This window comes from Panthera leo, chromosome B3, assembly GCF_018350215.1.
Source record: "Panthera leo isolate Ple1 chromosome B3, P.leo_Ple1_pat1.1, whole genome shotgun sequence".
Classification (NCBI taxonomy): Eukaryota; Metazoa; Chordata; class Mammalia; order Carnivora; family Felidae; genus Panthera; species Panthera leo.
Window position 1 is genome coordinate 84,522,012 of NC_056684.1, and position 20,136 is coordinate 84,542,147.

General features: G+C 35.0%; 1 protein-coding gene across 7 annotated transcripts in view; it reads right to left on the reverse strand.

Moving 5' to 3' along the window:
- The window catches only part of RALGAPA1 (Ral GTPase activating protein catalytic subunit alpha 1), a 264,987-nt gene that overhangs the window by 19,265 nt on the left and 225,586 nt on the right, over positions 1-20,136 (reverse strand). For all 7 annotated transcript variants that reach the window (XM_042942992.1, XM_042942991.1, XM_042942988.1 and 4 more), the window contains 2 exons: positions 12,803-12,961; positions 11,232-11,359 (listed from right to left, as the gene is read on the reverse strand). In XM_042942992.1, the coding sequence (XP_042798926.1) occupies positions 11,232-11,359; positions 12,803-12,961 (287 nt within the window). The remainder of the gene's footprint in view (positions 1-11,231; positions 11,360-12,802; positions 12,962-20,136) is intronic.

The following is a 20,136-nucleotide window of genomic DNA, read 5'->3' on the forward strand; positions in this document are numbered from 1 at the left end:
AGTGTTTGAGAGGAAAAAGCAGTTAGAAGAAAATGGGGAGATTTGTGATCCATAGTTTAATTTTAATTCCATTATTGAGTTATTAAAAATTCAATGGCAAAAGCCCTTATGTTCAGTAAAAGGAAAAGAATGGATTAAAAGCACTGCAATTCCTATGTCAAACAAGGTTAAAGACTAATTTCAGCTTTACATCCTTCATTCTTTGCTATCTGAAATCCCCAAATAGCATCTAAATCTGTTTTTATATTAAACAAAGACTAAAATAAAACTTGTAAAATATGTAGTAGGTGTAGTGAATGATAATATGAACATACCAGTGCACCTTAATCACCAATCAAAAAAAAAAAAACGTAAGGGTTTAACAGAGAAAAAAAAATCCCTGTTCTATCACAGGTAAGAATTTAATAAAGATGGAAGTAAAGAAACTTCAAGTTCTATGATTTTTTATTTTTGTTTTTTATTTATTTTTGAGAGAGAGAGGCAGGGGGGAGACAGGAGGGAGGGAATCCCAAGCAGGCTCCACGCTGTTAGTGCAGAGCCCAGTGTGAAGCTTGATCCCACAAACTGTGAGATCATGATCTGAGTCGAAATCAAGAGTCTGCTTAACTGACTGAACCACCCAGGCGCCCCAAGTTTTGTTATTTTTAAAGACTTTTTGCTCAATACCCGATAGAGTTCTCTACCTTCTTTCTGTTGCACTATGATATGAACCAATTGTTAAGACTGGCATATGTAGGGGCTCAGTCGGTTGAGCGTCAGACTCTTAATTTTGGCTCCTGTTGACTTGCGGTTCATGGGATTGAGCCCCACACTGGGCTCTGTGCAGACAGCACGGAGCCTGCTTGGGATTCTCTGTCTCCCTTTCTTTCTGCCCCTCTCCCACTCATGCTCTCTCTCAAAACAAACAAACAAACAAACAAACAAACAAACAAACAAACAAAAAAGGTTGGCATATGTAGACCACACTGCCACTCTGGATTCGACAAAGCAGGTAAGAGATGGTGAGGTGCTTTCCTTTCCTTTGCTATTTTTGTTGTGAAGCCAATGTACTATCAGACTAGGATAAAAAAAAAACAAAACCAAAAAATCAAAAAACACTTCATTCATCAGTAACAAAGTATAATAATGTGTAAAAGCACAACAATGTATAAAAGTACTTTATAGGAAAAGTGTAAAGAAGGCCTGTTATGCAAAAATATAAGTCTATCATATAACAAGATTATGAAAATCTCAAGTGCCTTTTTGAAATGGCAGATATGTGTAAATATTATCAAAACACTTAGAGAACTTCTTAGTCTCATTAAGAAAAATAATACTAGTTGTTATTAGCCTGGCAATTACTGTATACTTAAGTATAAAAAATACTTTAAATAATAATCTTATTTTAGAAAGGCTTTACTATAAAAGGAAAATACATTCAAGCTGTGCTCTGCTATTCAAGAGGTAAAAATGATATAAAAGCAGAAGGAACTGTCACCTTAGACACCGGCTGTTATATTATTGGTAGTAACATTAAAAAATCAAGTTTATGGTTTGGTTTTGATTCTTCTGCTTGACTACATTTTCTGGTTTTGACCTCAGCTGCTATTATTCTTCCCTTTGTTTTATATCACCTGGTAGTGAGGAACTCCTTGTGTTTCTCAGCCACATTACACTTTTATCCCTTCATGCCTCAGTAAAACCATTCCTAATTCTTCCTCCCTACTATCCTCTCCCACTGTAATAAAATTAATCATCTTTACCATCTTATTTTGTAGGTATCACTATTGCTGGACTCCTCATCAGAGGCATTTCATTCATTCACTCATTCTTTCATCCATCTACCTATCCCCATACCTACCTACCCAAGCACAGGGCTCTCTCCTTCTCCTGTACCAGACTATAAGCTCCATGAAAGCAGTAACTATCTTGCTAACCCTAGCTTTTCTCTCACACCACTTCCCATATAGAAGGTAGTCAACAAACACTTGGTGAAAAAAAATGAGAGATCCAAAATTGCTTTTTTGGGATGAAGAAATATAGACTTTTTTTTTTTTTCCCCTTACATGAACAAGGTTGGATGCCATTATCAGATGCCATTCAACTTCTATTGAGATAATCACTTTTCCCCCCTTTTATAATGACTTATATCATAGATTTTTATTTATTTCTGAAAGGATCTTAAACATACTTAGTCATTTTGCTGTTGTTCAATATAGCTTTTTTTTAATACTTAAATTTGTCATTGGTGTATTGAATGTTTTTGGTAGAGAATAACAATTGAAAATATCTGTATAATTAATACAATGATAATAGAAATAGAAGTCGGTCATATACTGAAGTCATTTTTGTGAGCTCCCATTGTTTAAATATAGGAAAAGTAATTATTATTGGTCTACATTAGTAAAATGATAATCTCTAGAGAACATTAAGATGCTATTTTCAGACATTGGTTCAATTCTATAGAATAAGTTTCATTATTATCAAAAATTCATTATGTATCAGAGAGATTTATATTTACTGCTTTTATATCTTTTTGAAAGGACAAAGGCAGATTTGCTAGACCTAAACTAACACCTTTAAAGGTATACAATAAAATATTCCCACACTGACTGTAAGGAAGCCTCTCAAAATACCACTAACATCATCAATAGGCACTTATTGCTATTCCTTAAAAAGAACAGCTGAACAAATTAAAAGTGATACAAGAATACATTAGCGTCATAATAGAAATGTTGCACATATCCAGGGTTCCTGTGTAAATAATTACTCTGTGTGCATACATAGACTATAAGGTTTGGCAGTAAAATCCAGGTCAGGGGAGAGGGATGCTTAATTACAAGCTTAAAAAAAAACCATCTTCAATAGCAGTGCCCATGTCTTTAACACAGGAAGGAGACTGAAGCCGGCTCCCACGACAAAGCACATTGTTAAGTAAATAAGTACCTTTGTCAGCTCTTGGAGAGGTCATACTACAATGATTAATATCAAAGGCACAAGGGCTGCAAGCACTTCAAAAGCCACAAAACCTGGATCACTTAGTTGATAAGGCATTTTATTTAAAGAACCATTTTCTCTTTTTTGAAGTATGAATGACCATAATCATAAATCTTAGAGTTTGTAACAAATAACCAGTTTGTCCATGAAGTTTAAGACTTTCGTTTAGAAAGTAGGTAGAATGAATGGCACTTACAAGATATTGAGGGCTCCTAATGGAATGAATCAGTGACGTAGGTGGTGCAAAAGTTTAAGTAAAACTGAAGACCTCAGTAATACGTAGACTCCTACCGCCACCCCCCACAGCTCTCCTGTGGCTGCTGCCTTCCTTGCCATTCAGCAGTAAGTATAAGCCTTCAGGACTACAGCCATGGCTGCCTTCCTCCTTGGGGGCTGTGTGTGAGGGACACCAAATTGTACTCTTCCTAAGACGACATCTGTCACTTCATCAAGACACAAGTGTCTTAGCTCCGTTTTCTCCTTGACAGATCTTGCCTTCCCTCCCCTTCCTCTGACTGTAAGAAGTGGATGGAAAAACCTCACTGATTATTGATCTCTGATTATTTTCATTAAACCAAATGTTCTCTAATAAAAATATAATGATGAATCAGTCAAAATACAGCACCCTTGTGTCTACCCTATTCTGGCTTGGTCATGTTATCAGATAGTTTCTATTGCTCTTAGGTTTCCAGCATGCTCTGAGAGTTGTAGCCTAGGCTAATATAAACCACAAATTATAACAACAAAAACAAAGAACTTGTTTTTAAAAGTACATTGGGAAATGAATAGAAATTTTGTTAAAAGGAAAAAATGAATAGTTAATCCATCTACCCATGAATCCATCTACCCTACCCTGTACTATTACCCAAATTGCTAGCCACTTACTGCTGTGCTGAAAGTCAGTAAAACCAGTTTAAGTAAGACTCATTAATATGTGCACACACATGGTAAGTCCTATAACAAATGTTTTAAGACTAGAAGGAAATCTTTTTTTTTTTTTTTTTTTACAAAGTTACTTTGGGTCATACAGAATGAGTATATTAGGTGGAAGACAGTAGAGAAAGGCATTCTTTGCGCAAAAACAGAGAAAAAGAGAAGGGCATTTAGGGATGATAAATATGGTCTAGCTCGACCCATGTAGGGTGTCCTGGGTGTCAGTGTGGTGGGAGATGAGCACAAGGATGGGGGGGCAGAGCTGGAAGGAGTACAGGTATGTTTGACAAAACTACAGTGAGAAATATGAGGTTGGGAAGGTTAATAAGCTAGTAACAACTGCTTGCACGTAGCCAAAGAATTCAGATAAGAATTGCAGTACACGGTCAAGCCATCACAAGTCTTACACTTGATCTTAGCCAAAAGGCCGAGAAGCGATATCATCACAAGTCTTTTAGTATACTTATATTTGTGTTTTAGAGGAGTATCTCCAGTGTAGAGGATAATAATATCACCATCAAGTACCAGGTAGCTACCATTTTCTGAGCTCTTGCCACATGACAGGCTGCTTAGTGCTTCATCTAGATAATTTCACCTAATCCTTATAACAGTGTTGAGTTTGGTACTCTTTTTTTTACAGATTAAAATAAAATTAGACAAAGACAGTGACACACTTATTAAGTGGTTCTGGACTCAGAAGCCCAGGCTGATTTCCCAACAATCAACTTCCATACTTTAAAATATAATTTATAAATTAAGGACAGTCCATATTTATGAATATTATCTTTCTGAAGAAATAATCTTCAAAACACAGTATACATAAAATTATGTAGTTTCTCAATAAACTCACTTTCTTCTTAACACGAAATGGCAGCAATATTGATGGGCCTCCCTGAGAGGTTTTATAATGTTCTATCATAATGAATGGCAAACTACATTAGTGGAGCCAATCAATTACATTTCATTTCATTTTGGCTCTCATACTTTTGCAACAAGTTCTTTACATTTGAGTAGTTGAACTGCAGGGATAACAAACTGTGACTAATTGAAGAATGATCATTGACTTCTGGTAATTTGTCTGATAAAGTTAAACAGAAACCCAATTCTGGCATTTACAAAAAGGTCAAATCTAAACAGATTAGAAGAAATCAAATAATATTGGTTCAGCAGGAAAGAATATTAAACCTAGGAAGAATGTGTTTTTTAAGGATGCCATTTAACTTTATAATATCCCCCATACTGAGTATTTCAGAATATCACGTATGTACATAAATGCATGCATGCATACATACATACACATAAAGCCCCAAAATACAAATTACAAGAATTATAACATACATATTGCATTCCATCTAATAAAATCTCATCCTCTGAGGCCCAGATTTTCTATGCATTCTTCCCTTATTTTCTTACTTTGAAAGCAATGACTTCTTCTTTGGAACTCCTAAAGCATTTTATCTTATAACCCTACTATCCTGTGTTATATTTTATCTTGTGTTATAATTATTAATTTACATTATTCTTTCTCCTATTAAATTGTAAGCTTATTGGGGAAACAATTATCATCTACAGTTGAACCCTTCAACAATGTGTAGGTTACCAACACCCCCATGTAGCCCTAAAATCTGTGTATAACTTTTGACTTCTCCAAAACTTAACTACTAATAGCTTACTGCTGATAGGAGCCTTACTGGGAACAGTTGATAAACACGTATTTTGTATATTATATGCATTTCATACTTTATTTTTAAAATTTTTTTTTTAACGTTTTATTTATTTTTGAGACAGAGAGAGACAGAGCATGAACGGGGGAGGGGCAGAGAGAGAGGGAGACACAGAATCGGAAACAGGCTCCAGGCTCTGAGCCATCAGCCCAGAGCCTGACGCGGGGCTCGAACTCACGGACCGCGAGATCGTGACCTGAGCTGAAGTCGGACGCTCAACCGACTGAGCCACCCAGGCGCCCCTCATACTTTATTTTTTAAAACAGAGGTATACATTAATTTTTTTTTAATGTTTATTTTTGAGAGAGAGAGACAGAGCATGAGTTGGGGAGGTGCAGAGAGACAGGGAGACACAGAATCCGAAGCAGGCTCCAGGCTCTGAGCTGTCAGCACAGAGCCCAACGTGGGGCTTGAACCCATGGACTGCAAGATCATGACCTGCTAAGTCTGACATTTAACCCAATGAGCCACCCAGGTGCCCCTATATTTTTTATGTTTATTTATTTATTTTGAGAGAGAGTGGGAGACAGGTAGAGAGAGAGGGAGAGAAAGAATCCCAAGCAGGCTCCTTGCTGTGCTCAGCACAGAGCCTGACACAGGGCTCAATCTCATGTCTATGAGATCATGACCTGAGCCAAAATCGAGTCGGATGCTTAAATGACTGAGCCACCCAGGTGCCCCTCATACTGTATTCTTAAAGTAAGCTAGAAAAAAAAAGTTAAGAAAACCATAAGAAAAAATACATTTACAATAGTATACAGTATTTATTGAAAAAAAAAATCCACATGTAAGTGGACCTGCACAGTTCAAACCTATGTTGTTCAAGGCTCAACTGTGATTTGTCTCTACATGTCTCTCAAATCTTTACTACAATCATAAAAGTGATCAGTAATTTTTTTTTAAGTTTATTTATTTTGAGAGAGAGTATTTATTTTGAGTATATGTGTGCACATGCAAGTGGGGGAGGGGCAGAGAGAGAGAGGGAAAGAGAGAATCCCAAGCAGGCTCCTTGCTGTCACTGCAGAGCCTAATGTGGGACTTGGTCTCACAAACCGTGAGATTATGACCTGAGCTGAAATCAAAAGTCATATGCTTAACCAACTGAGCCACCCAGACGCCCCAGTAAATATTTTTGATAGAAGAGAAAGAGTTCTATCTCTTGAACTGGTGGTGGTTAAACTGTAATTATTCACCATATAATATATTTAGAATTTATGTACTTTTCTCAAATTATATTTTACAGTAAAAAAGGTTAAAAAGAAATATTTAAGAAAAATGGGACATGTGAGATGGTTAATTTTACATCAACTTGGCTAGACCATGGTATCCAGTTTTTGGTTAAACACCAGTCTCGATGTTGCTGTGAAGTTATTTTTTTAGAGGCAATTACCATTTAAAATCAAGAGACTTCGGTGGCTCAGTTGAGTGACCGACTCTTGATTTCAGCTCAGGTCATGATCTCATGGTTCGTGAGTTCAAGCCCCACATCAGGCTCTGCTCTGACAGCACAGAGTCTGCTTGGAATTGTTTCTCTCTCCTCTTTGTCCCACCCATGCTCACTCTCTCTGTCCCTCAAAATAAATACATAAATATTAAAAAAAATTAAAATCAGAGGCTTTGAGTAAAGCAGATTACCTCTGTCATGTATGTGGGTGCACCTCAACCAATTAATCAAAGGCATTGAGAGAAAAGACTGAGGTCCCCACAGAAGTAAGGTATTCTACCTCCAGATGACTTCTGACACAGATTACAATATCAACTCTAGCTAGAACTCCTGCAGGTTTCAGACTTGCCAGTCCCCACAATCATGTGAGCTAATTCCTTAAAATTAATCTTTCTCTATCTAGGTATACACTTCCATCTAATTGATTCTGTTTCTCTGGGAACCCTAATACAACATGATTACATACTGTAACTTCTAAAAATTTCTTTGTATGATAAATCTCATGTTAAAAAAAAGAGTACATACATGATAGCATCATATTTAACATCTGTACATACTTGAAATGTCTCTAGGATCATAACAAATAATTGCTTTTAAATTTTTATTTACTGTATAGAGTCATGATAGCTAAGATCATGAAATTAGTACTTTGTAATTATTATCCCCACTACAAAAAAGCCAAAAGAAAGAAACAACCCAATCCCAACCTCTGCGCGCGCGCGCGCGCGCGCGCGCGCGCGCGCGCGCACACACACACACACACACACACACACACACACACACACACACACACACACACACACAGGTTAACTAACAAATGATGGCTAAGATCAACCTGAAATTCCCCTCAGGGCCAATGGTTACCCAGAATCTGCCTATTCTTCCTCCCCAGCATTGCATTTCAATTCTAATTGCATGATCAAACCAACAAACTGAGCTTGAGACCAAAAAAAAAAAAAAAAAAAAAAAAAGGCAAAAAAACAAAAAAAAACAAAAAAAAACAAAAAAAACCCCCTAGCTGACAAAGACCAAGGTTGCAAGAAAATGTTTTTCAAGTACAAGTAATGCAAGAAATGACAAGTGAAGTGAAGGAGAGGTTTCAAAGCTTGAAAGACAGTCATCAATACTGACAGATTACTGTAATTCTGGCTGCCAGCATGATCGATTTGGACAGCATATGACAATCAATATTGTCCTCATTTAGTGAACAACATTAGATTCATAGTTACAGAAGATGTTCCCAGGATAAAATTTAAACTGTATTTAATGATCATAAATAGCACAATTTATGCTGTGGAATCTTAGTGGGTACTTTCACTGGGCATAAAATAACTAACGCAGCAGTACAATTATCCAAATATAAGTGAGTTTATTACATATTCTTTTATCCTCTTATTTCTCTTATTAAAGTAGTAACTGGTGGTTTTCAAAGCCTACTTCTATTTCAGTTTCTTTTGTAATTTCTGTTAAATTCTACTGATCTGTTTTAGGACACGTGATTTTTTTTCCTTAATGGGAACTTACCTGGATTTGTCAAAAAACATACATTGTAAAATTTAATGTATTTCTGAAATATATATTTGTTTTTTAAAATTAAAAGACATCTGTAATTCAAGATCTTAATAACATCTAGTTGTAATTTAGTATATAACGTTTCATTGAAAAATCAAGCAATCTACCTGTGTGAAATCATTTTCCCTGATACTTAGTATTAATATAGAACTTCATGAATCTTTGTAAAAGATGACTATATATTTTTCAGATTAGCAAAGGCTAAGAGTATCTTTATTATATCCTTTTATATCCTTAAGTAGTATGGGGAAATAATTTCCATATGGCTTCTAAATTCAAGCTTCCAAGTCAAGAAAAATTTCTTTGATTTGATTTTATGTTTTTATTCTGTGTGTTCCAGAAGCGGTTTTGCTGATGGAAATTGCTCATATTGGCTGTGTAAATAGTGTTCATGTTTACTCTTTACATCTGAAATTATCTCTCATCTTAGAAATTTTCTCCAATGTTGCATCTATTAATGTCTCAGCAAGATTAAGAACTTCGTGAAATAGGCCTGAAAATCCAATACAGTCAATTAACCTACCAACCAACCAAACATAAAAACTCAATTAGGCAATTCCTTGGTGTTGGGTAGAGTTGTTTTATATTGACTGTAATCTTTACACATAACAGAATTAATCACTGCACAAAATAATGTACCTTATTTCATTTCCTAAGCACATCCAAATTCATTACCTCATTTAATCTTGACAATAATTCTGAGATGGGTATTATCTTTTTTTACAGACAAAGAAAGTGAGGTCTAGAGATTCTATGACTAGACCAAGATTACAAGGCAGAGCTTGAGTTAAAATCATTATTTTCTAACTGCAAACCCAGCCACCATACCTCTAGTGTAACATGTAAATCTGAAATAGTTCTCAAAAGAGTATAAACTTAGGTGCAGGAAAAAGAAATTAAGTCATAGCCCCCAACACTTTTATTTTGCATTTTTAACTACTTGGTAAGGTGTACATCTTAAATATTTGTACTTCAGGCCAGAAATAGTTTGTGTTTGCTCAATAAATGGAGTTCCTGTTTTATGACACAAGAGGCAAATAGAATTTTCTACTACAATCTAATTTCTCTCTCACCACTTTCCCAAAAGATTTAAGGCATTCTTTCAACTGTGTCTTAAATGAAAGGGCGGAGGACACTAACCTTAGGATGAACATCAGGATCAGGCCATGATCAGAAAGACAACCTCAGAGGAGTTGACAATGTGGATAAAATGAGCTTATGGGTAATAATCTGCGCATTCCTTGTAGGATTAGCTACCTTTCTAGAGATATTCAAGAAATAATAAACTGAATCCTTACATTTCACAATGACCACTTCAAATCTGATCTTTCAACTTAAAGTGAAGATATAACTGTCACAAGTAAGAAATGCTATATAAATGTCATTAAGCTTAATCAATATATCATGCCATGATCCACCTATAATTCCATTTCACAGTGTCAGAATACATGAGAAATTACATAGGAATCAGATTGCTTAAGTCAATTTTCATCAAAAGAAGAGAATATATGTGGCAGACTTACGATAAATCCATTTCATGTGGAATAGAACTCAGGATATTTTAAAAAGCCTTCCCTGTGAAGCTTAACATCCACAATTTATTAAGAAAAATAATTGAAATGTTTTTAATCATATAGAAAAAGTATATGGAAATAGAAATTCATTTCAGAAAGCAATTAAAACTGTGTCCCAGGCATTGTTCTAAGAGCTTTATACATACTGACTCATTCAGATCTTATAACACAGTGAGCTAGGTGTTATCATCCTCATTTTATAGATACGGAAACTGAGGCTCAAATTATTTAAATAATATTCCCAAGGCTAGATAGCTAAGCATTTGAGTCCAGAAATCTGGCTCCAGGAGCCATGTTCTCTCTTTTTTTTTTTTAATGTTTATTTTTGAGAGAGAGAGCAAGCGAACACGAATGGGGGAGGGGCAGAGAAAGAGAGAGACACATAATCTGAAGCAGGCTCTGTGCTCTCCCCACAGAGCCCGACGTGGGGCTCAAACCCACGAGCTACGAGATCATGACCTGAGCTGAAGTCGGACACTTAACCAACCCAGGTGCCCCTCCAGAAGCCATGTTCTTAAACACCCATGTCCTCTCATACTTCCATGTCTTTATCTTGTTCCCTCTGCCTGGAATGCTCTTCTTAATCTCATCCACCTGATTACCTCTTATTCATCATCCTTCAGTATTCAATCCTCACATTTCTGAGGCTGCTTCTCATTATACCTCCAAAACACTGTACATAACTCTGTTACAACACACGCACTAAAAACTGTATATTTCCTTAACTAGATTGAGTACTTTATGATGACTGTTAGGGTTATTTCTATACATGCATAGTATCAGAGTGCCTAGCATGGGACCCTAATTAGTTAACCAAAAGATAAGTCCTGATTAGTAGTGTATAAAAGAAAATACATCATTAAAATATCACAACAGCACAAACACTGGGGAGGAACTCTATCTCTATATATCAATGAACAGAAACTCAAAGGTACTGACCCATAAGACATACTTACCTTGGAAAGCAGACATGTATTAGAGTAGAAACCATACTGTTAAAAAGGATACAAGTTTTGATACAATGGAATCAGAGATTTTAGAGCACGGCTTGCATTTATAGCTGTTGCTCGAACCATAATGGGTAGAACTTTTCCATTCACAATAGCACCATCAAAAAGTGGACCAAAGAAGGGAACCTGATTGAAAAATTAGAACATAATTTTATACTCATATTGAAGAAAGGTTGTTATAAATAAGAACAATCAAGCCACTGCACACAAAAATGTTTCTACTTCCTCTTTAATTCTTCCTTCAGTAGAAATACTATTCAAATTTAATTCTTTTCCATGATTCACACGAAGACAATAAATAAAAAATGCCAAAGGTCTACATGGTTTCCTATTCAAACAGAACTGTGCTTCATTTAACTGACTAAATAATTTATATTCCCTGCCAATTTTCAAATTTTTGTTGTCTCAACTGTACACAAAAATTCAACACTGGAAATAAATTTCTTTTCTTCCACTGAGTAAACACAATAAAGATAACACATTCTCATAGGCAGCAAGTTAGTTTTTCATTATTTTTGTGACCACCTTTACTATAGAACCTAAAAGACCTTCATTACATAGTTTATTAGAAAAAAAAATCTATTTTGATAACTGTCACTTTTATCAGATGACTGACAGTTTCAAAGTAATTCTATTTGAATATGGTTGGTACAGATGACAGCTGAAGGCAAGGACATGGGATGTGAATAATACAGTAAATATTTCAGGCTTTGTGCCCATATGTTGTCCCTGTTATATATTCTTCTTTGATTTTTTAAAAAAAGAAAAACCTGGGGGTAAAGGGGCAAGGAAACAAAACAAAAACAGAAAAAGAAAAAGAAAAAGAAAAACCCATTAAAAAAGTAAAAACCATTATTAGCTTGTAGGCTGTACAAAAATAGGAGGTGAACCATAGTTTGCTGACCTCTGGTTTATATAAACCCTAAAGAAACCTGGCTGTAAGCTCAAATTCACATGTGGGAAAGTGAGTCTAATTCAAGAAATTCTAAAGATTCATGATCAACTGTCAAAAACTAGGTTTTCTATAAATTAAAAGTATTTGATTTAAAAAAAGTAAGAAAGATACCCAAACACTATCACACTTTTATTATTTTGAAAGTGTGTTTCAACCCTATGGTATAAGACATCCAACCAGAACAAATTTTTTTAATACTTTGTAGAACTTTCATTTATTAAAAGTGACACGATTAAATAATCATGTACTCCTTAGTAAGATATACCAACTAAAAATAAAGGAATCATACATTCTTGACCTAAAGGGAATGATTGCTTCTTATTTTACCTTTTAGGAAACTATAATCATCCTCTTAATAAAAGGTAATCCTGTTGTGATCTTAGTACAAAGGAACTTCTGCTCTGGCACTTCTCCCATTTGAACATAGTTTCTTGATATTTTTTCTGTTTTAGCTCCTTCTGAACCAGACTTATACAATTTACATTGTTACACGAGTCTTTGTCTCACTTCCCCTGTTTTCACAACCTGATGCCTAGTCTAATCCCTCTGAAAGAAGAAACTCACAAACCCATTCAGAGCTCAGAAAATATTATTAAAATATAGTAAGTTCTTACCTCTGGTTTTTTCATTATCTGGATACTGAACATGTGATTTTTCATTGGATATATGACAATAAGGACATCACCAAATTCTGTAGGAATAATTCCTCTCCTGTAGTCTCTAGTATGCTCTGACCAAACAATGTGTACTTCATCATTTCCCAAATGTCTCAACTGGAAAACCAAAATAGTTCATAGTGCTTTAGAAAAAGCATACAGTTTTTCATACAGCTACTGACAACATACTATACTATAAAAAATATTAAAAGATAAAGAAATTAAAACCTCCCTCTCTCTCTGCCCTCCCCCACCGGCACGCACGCGCTCTCTCTCAAAAATAAACAAACATTAAAAAAAATTAAACAAGTGAATATTTTAAGATTCTACTCCTTTTTTTCTGACCATTCTCTCAAAGTGCTAATGAGCAGTAAAACTGCCTAAAGAAGGCAACAGGAAGAGAAGGAAAAGAAATAGGTAAGTCATAAATTGGGTAAATAACCTATTAAGTAAGAGAAAGTCGACTGTTTGGTTCAACAAATTTCCAGGGTTTCTTTGCCTATGAAATGTTGCCTACAAAATTCTTCCAAACAGACTTCTTGAAATTTGTTACAGTCTCAAGATGTTGTTTAAATATTTGTGGTGCTTACAAAGGCTTCTGGCAATCAGAGAGAGTTAACATTATGGTGGTTAAAATGATAAAAAAGCAAAGCATCCAAAAGTTGGATTTCTAATAAGTTATTAGAAAAATGAACTTAATGCCCATTAGTCTTGAGTTTTCTTCATAGAGATTATTGTATAAACATGTATTTTAATATACAATGTGGTTATCTTAGTATATTAATGGATTCTGTCACTGTCAACATCTGAGTGCATTTTTGGTGCATATCTCACATGGGCTCTTTGACTGCTTTCAGATAAATGGACACACTGTATGGGAAGGTTTGGAAGAGAGAACTAGGATGTCATCAATATTTTTTGTATGAGCTAACATACAAATGATTTGTTTTTGAAATATGTAATTTACTTGGCTTAAAGACCACAGAGTAAGAGAGAAGTTTAAATGTGTCATTTAAATAACAACAAAAAAAGGAGTCAAATCCAATTAATGAAAGGCTCTCTTCTGTTAGCCTTAACCCTGGAGTTGTTTTTTGTTTGTTTGTTTGTTTTTTAAGTAAGCTCTGTGCCCAACCTGGGGCTCAAACTCATGACCCCAAGATCAAGAGTCACACACTCTACTGACTGAGGCAGCCGGGGGCCCCTTAACCCTGGAGTTCTTAACCCAGGTTCAAGGGGTCTGTGAATATTTGAAAATTACTTGGCAAAATTTCATTTGTGTATTTTTCTGAGAAGAGTCTATCAAATAGGAGTACGTAATACCAAAAAAGCCAAGAACCATTGTTCTAATGGTTTCTAAAGTCCCAAACACCAGTCGATCTTGAAAATCCTAATCACTATGAACATCACTAAAGTATCTGAAAATACAAGGTAAATCCCTGAATTTTAACATTTTTATTCTTTTTTTTTTTAACATGTGTATTCTTAAGCAAGAAATGCCCTCTCAGATACTTCGATGGATTATAAGATAGAGGTAGCTATTACTCTAAAGACAGTACCCAGCTAAACCTATAGACCAGAATCTATTATTTTAGAAATATAGTATAAAAATATTTATTTTCTTTTAAGGAGACTTTTTTAGGTTTAAGCGTATTAAATATTTTTTCCTTTTTGGAAACAATAAACATATTTATTGCTCTAAATTCATGATGGTAGGCCTAATCATCAAAATATTGTTTAAGTTTTAATTCTTCATTATTTACACCACAACACACACACGTGTCGAAACACACACCCCTTGAATGATATAAATTCGGTACTTGGGCTCTGTGACATTTTAAAAAACCAAACAGATTACACAACTTAGAAAAGCTATGGCTCTATAATTTCATTTTTTAATCAAAATACTTTAAAAATATCCTTCCTATACAGCCATCCCCATGTGTCAGCTTCCCTAATAGGTTTATGTTAACTGAATACAAAAGAAATGTGAAATAAATTTAACCAGGAGGGATGATCCAATCTAATTTTGATACATTAATGTCATATGCTGTACATGTTACAATAGCAGCCAGATCTAATACTAAGCTCCAGGCTATACTGAGATTTCCAAATGGCAGATTGTTCTAAGTGATATCAAGTATAATTGAAGTAATAAACGATAGTAAAAGCTGAGCACACTGTCAGGAAGAATTTAAGTATTTACTTTTTAAAATTAAATGAGTTAGGTTAGGAAAGACAAGACAACTGAAATAATGCAGGTCTCAATTTACAGAAAATTCCTTTTATTTATCTGCTACATTAACCCTTGAACTCTTGCCAAAGCTATCTATAATTTCTAGTGCCTACTTATCTAAAGAAATGAGAGAAAAGGGCAACTAAAGTTTTATCTTATAAACAAAGCCTGTCTTCAAATATCTACCACAGAGTCTTAAAAGTCTGTTATAGAAGTTTAATGGGAAAAAAATAATACATTTTTACTGAGAGGCTGTAATGAAGATATTATTTATGGCAAAGAACCATGCATATAACAAAGTCATGCTAAACATATTCAAGCATTTTGAGGGGAAAGCTTCAAGACCATCCCTTACCTTTTTTTTTTTTTAAATAATTATGTTGTCATGATTGGGCATGTTTTTGTATCTTTAAGTCTTTAAAACTTACTACATAATAAACACAAATTGAGAAATTGCTAATCATTGGTATGTATATCTTAGGGATTTTTGAGAGATTGCTGAAAGAATGAATTTTGAGTATTAACAGTTAATAGAAATTTCAAAAGTGAAGTGTGTTTGACACTTTGACATGAATATATAATATTTGATGTTTATTTATTCTCTATCTCTTAAGGACTTACAAGGTTGTGTCCTGTGTATCCTCACCAGGTTTTCTATACTCCAAAAATTCTCAAAGAGTTCCTACCTACATGTTTTTGTACCCAGATGCTAATCACTTCTAAAAGAGAGTACAAGACTTCTGTTTATGGGATAAATCTGGTAAAATGATTGGCAACCAAACAGCCCTTCCAAATCCACTTCAAATGCTGATGAAATAATTTTAATTCAGCTATATAATATAGGCAGCAGATTATCATTATCAATTCATGAAGATAAAGAAGTTAAATGAAATTAACATGTACAAAATTGAAATCCTCAATACATTATAGAATATTAGCACTGAAAGAGACCCTAAGTAAAGTTCTGATTTCCAGCCCCATACGGGAACTCCCACTGCAACATCTCTGACGAGTAATCCTGCTTCTATCTGAATGAATACTTCTAGGGTTGGGAACTTTATACCTTCATAAATCAGCCTATTCATTTTTAAAGAGCTACAATCATTAGAACATTCTTTATGCTAAGCTAAAATTTGCGTTCCTGAAGCCTGTTCTTCTACAATGATCCTTATCAAAGAAATCCAGTCTATATTCTATATGTTATCGTTTCAGATATTTGAAGATTGCTCTAATGTAGATTTCAACTTTTATTTTCCAGGTTAAATGTGTCCTTACTTCCTCTTTGAGTTTGCAAAGCTATTCATTATCCTGGATTATTTACCTCAGTTTATTGATGTTTCTATTCAATTGTGGTGTCTGGAATTGCACACATTACTAATATATGCTCTGACCAGTACAGTAAGCTCATAGTGGGACGACTTTCTTTGTTCTGTTAACTGAATTATTTTCTGCATTTTTTCAAAGTTGGCTCAAATAGTAGTTGTGATTAATTCAAACCCTTCAGTCTTGTTCGTATAAAGTCCTAAGCAGGTACAACTGACTGCTAGAATTAAAGAGAGAATTTATTCTTTTTATTTATTTATTTACTTACTTATTTTACTTTTTTTTTTTAATATGAAACTTATTGTCAAATTGGTTTCCATAGAACACCCAGTGCTCCTCCCAACAGGTGCCCTCCTCAATGCCCATCACGCACCCTCCCCATCAACCCTCAGTTTATTCTCAGTTTTTAAGAGTTTCTTATGGTTTGGCTCTCTCCAAGAGAGAATTTATTCTTATTAAATTTCACCTTGCCAGGGTCAGATTATCTTTAAACCTATCTTGTTAGTCTGGTTCTGCTATTCAATGTGTTGGCTCTCTCTTTCACAGATTTGGGCTATTCTTAAATTCAATTTCTTGTGTATTTATTTAGATTTTAGATAAAAATGTCAAATAGACAAATCTGGGTAACAGCCTTATATGGCAAGTCATTTCAGTGTTCCTCCTGGTTAAAATAATATCCAACATCAAGAACCTGGGTGGCTCACGTTGAGCTTCCAACTTCGACTCAGGTTGTGATCTCACAGTTCATGAGCTCAAGCCCCACTTCAGGCTCACTACTGTCAGCCTGTCAGTGCAAAGCCTGCTTCAGATCCTGTTTACCTCTCTCTGTCCCTCCCCTGCTTGTCCTCTCCAAAAATAAGTAAAAAAGAAAAAATATCCAACATTTATTAAATTCTCCCTATTCTAAGTGCTTTGGCATAACTGAATTTTAACAACAATGCTACAAAGTAAGTACAATTGTTATTACCCGTATTTTTTTTACAGGTGAGGAACTGAAGCTGAAGAAGATAAATAAACTTGCCTCATGTCACATAAGTAGTTACGTGGTAGAGCCAGAGCTGAAACTCAGGCAGGCTAATTCCAAAAACCATACTTTAACCACTTCTCTATATGCCTCTCATTAAATAATTAATTTAGGTCTCTAGATATGATTATACAACCAGTCATGAATATACTTAATGAACTATTATTAAGACCACATTTCTTCAACTTGTCCACAACAACTTAGCTAAATGCTTTATACTGTCTATGGCCTTCCCTGTCTAGTAATCCTATTAAAACAAATTAAGTTACTTTGATGTGATTTGTTATGGTGAACTCATGGTGGCTCCTAGTGATCACTACTTCATTATCTAAGTGCTCACAAACCATCTGTTTAATAATCCTATTTTGTCAGGCATTGACATGGAGCTCATGAATGTTAGTAATTTTTGTAGTTAGTGGACTGTTCCATGTCCTTTTATGAAAATCAGATGTTTGCCTATCTTAAGACAGTGTTCTCATTTTCTACAATTATCAGAGATTACATTCAATTCTAGATTTCCTCAATGCCACAAAATAGAATTCATTTCATGGAGCTGGAGACTAGATTTCATGTAAAGTAACTTATCATCTTTCACACAATCAGGTTATCCTCTGAATTCCCCATTTCCATTGAAAGTACCTAACTACTAATTATAATTAGTTAGGATCAAAATCTGAAAGTCTTCAATTTCTGTTTTCCTTACCTATATCTCATTTTTTTTAAAACGTTGCCCTAGGTCAGATGTTCAAGTCATCCTACATACTTGCACTAGTTCATAAGTTCTTAAAAGGCCTCTCTCTTACCCTCCCTCCTTCTTACCTATCTTTCTTGATACATTAGCAAATACTGAGAGATGACTAAATGCATTGTGCTGGCTGGCACAGACAGATACAATGGTGAAAGAAAACCAAACATAGTTTCTGCTCTCAGAAAGCTTCAAGTCCAGTGAAGGAGACAGAATAAAAGAATTAATAAATGAATAATTAATGATAAAGATAATACTCTAAATAAATTTCTCTGAATGCAAATAACAAAGAAAACTGATTATTACGGTACTTGAAGAATGCACAGAGGTTAATTAGGTTTGGCAGTTCAGGAGATTGTGGTATGAACATGCAGAAACTGAAACTGAGTAATACTCACTGCTTCGAGCCCTCATTCTTTTCCCTATCTTTCAGATACCCACATATAGCAAAAAACCCCACTATCATATACTCATCAATCATGTTAAAAAAAACATACTTTCATATATTTTAGGATCATACATATTTTCATATGTTCACTTGCTGTATGCATCATTCATTTTTTTAAATATGAAATTTATTGTCAAATTGGTTTCCATACAATACCCAGTGCTCATCCCAACAGGTACCCTCCTCAATGCCCATCACCCACTTTCCCCTCCCTCCCACCCACCATCAACCCTCAGTTTATTCTCAGTTTTTAAGAGTCTCTTATGGTTTGCCTCCGTCCCTCTCTGTAACTTTTTTTCCCCTTCCCCTCCCCCATGGTCTTCTGTTAAGTTTTTCAGGATCCACATAAGAGTGAAAACATGGTATCTCTCTCTGTATGACTTATTTCACTTAGCATAATACTCTCCAGTTCCATCCACATTGCTACAAAAGGCCATATTTCGTTCTTTCTCATTGCCAAATAGTATTCCATTGTGCATATAAACCACAATTTCTTTATCCATTCATCAGTGGATGGACATTTAGGGTCTTTCCAGAGTTTGCCTATTGTTGAAAGTGCTGCTATAAATTGGGGTACAAGTTGCCCCTATGCATCAGCACTCCTGTATCCCTTGGGTAAATTCCTAGCAGTGCTATTGCTGGGTCATAGGGTAGGTCTATTTTTTATTTTTTTGAGGAACCTCCACTAAAAGGCAACTGATGGAATGGGAAAAGATATTTGCAAATGACATATCAGACAAAGGGCTAGTATCCAAAATCTATAAAGAACTCACCAAACTCCACACCCGAAAAACAAATAATCCAGTGAAGAAATGGGCAAAAAACATGAATAGACACTTCTGTAAAGAAGACATCCAGATGGCCAACAGGCACATGAAAAGATGCTCAACTTCACTCCTCATCAGGGAAATACAAATCAAAACCACACTGAGATATCACCTCATGCCAGTCACAGTGGCTAAAATGAACAAATCAGGAGACTATATAGATGCTGGAGAGGATGTGGAGAAATGGGAACCCTCTTGCACTGTTGGTGGGAATGCAAACTGGTGCATCATTCATTTTTAGTAATTAAGAAAAGGTTCTTGAAACAATAGGCATGGTATCTAGTATACAATTACCTTAGCAGAGTGGGCACTCAACATATACTGCTGACTATTAAAAAGACAGTCTTGAAAATGCTTTATTGAAATGTGTGACTTAAGTGCAGAAGGTGTGTTTGAAAAGACAATGGCTTGAAAACTGGGTTTTGAAACATACCAACAACCAGCTGAAAAAAAAGAAAAGAAAATCCATACTGGACTTTCTTCTAGTACAACCAGAAGCCTAGAATAAAATTTTCCTTTAAAATATTTTCCATTACAGAAACTCAAGAAAACAAAGCTATTATATTTGGAAACTGTTGGATTCTGAAGTTTCAGAGGAGAAGCAACAGTTTTTAGACATGTGGGGTGGCTTTTTTGGTTACATTTGGACGAACATGGACCTCACAGTTCTTGGAAAAACACCAGAGGGTGTT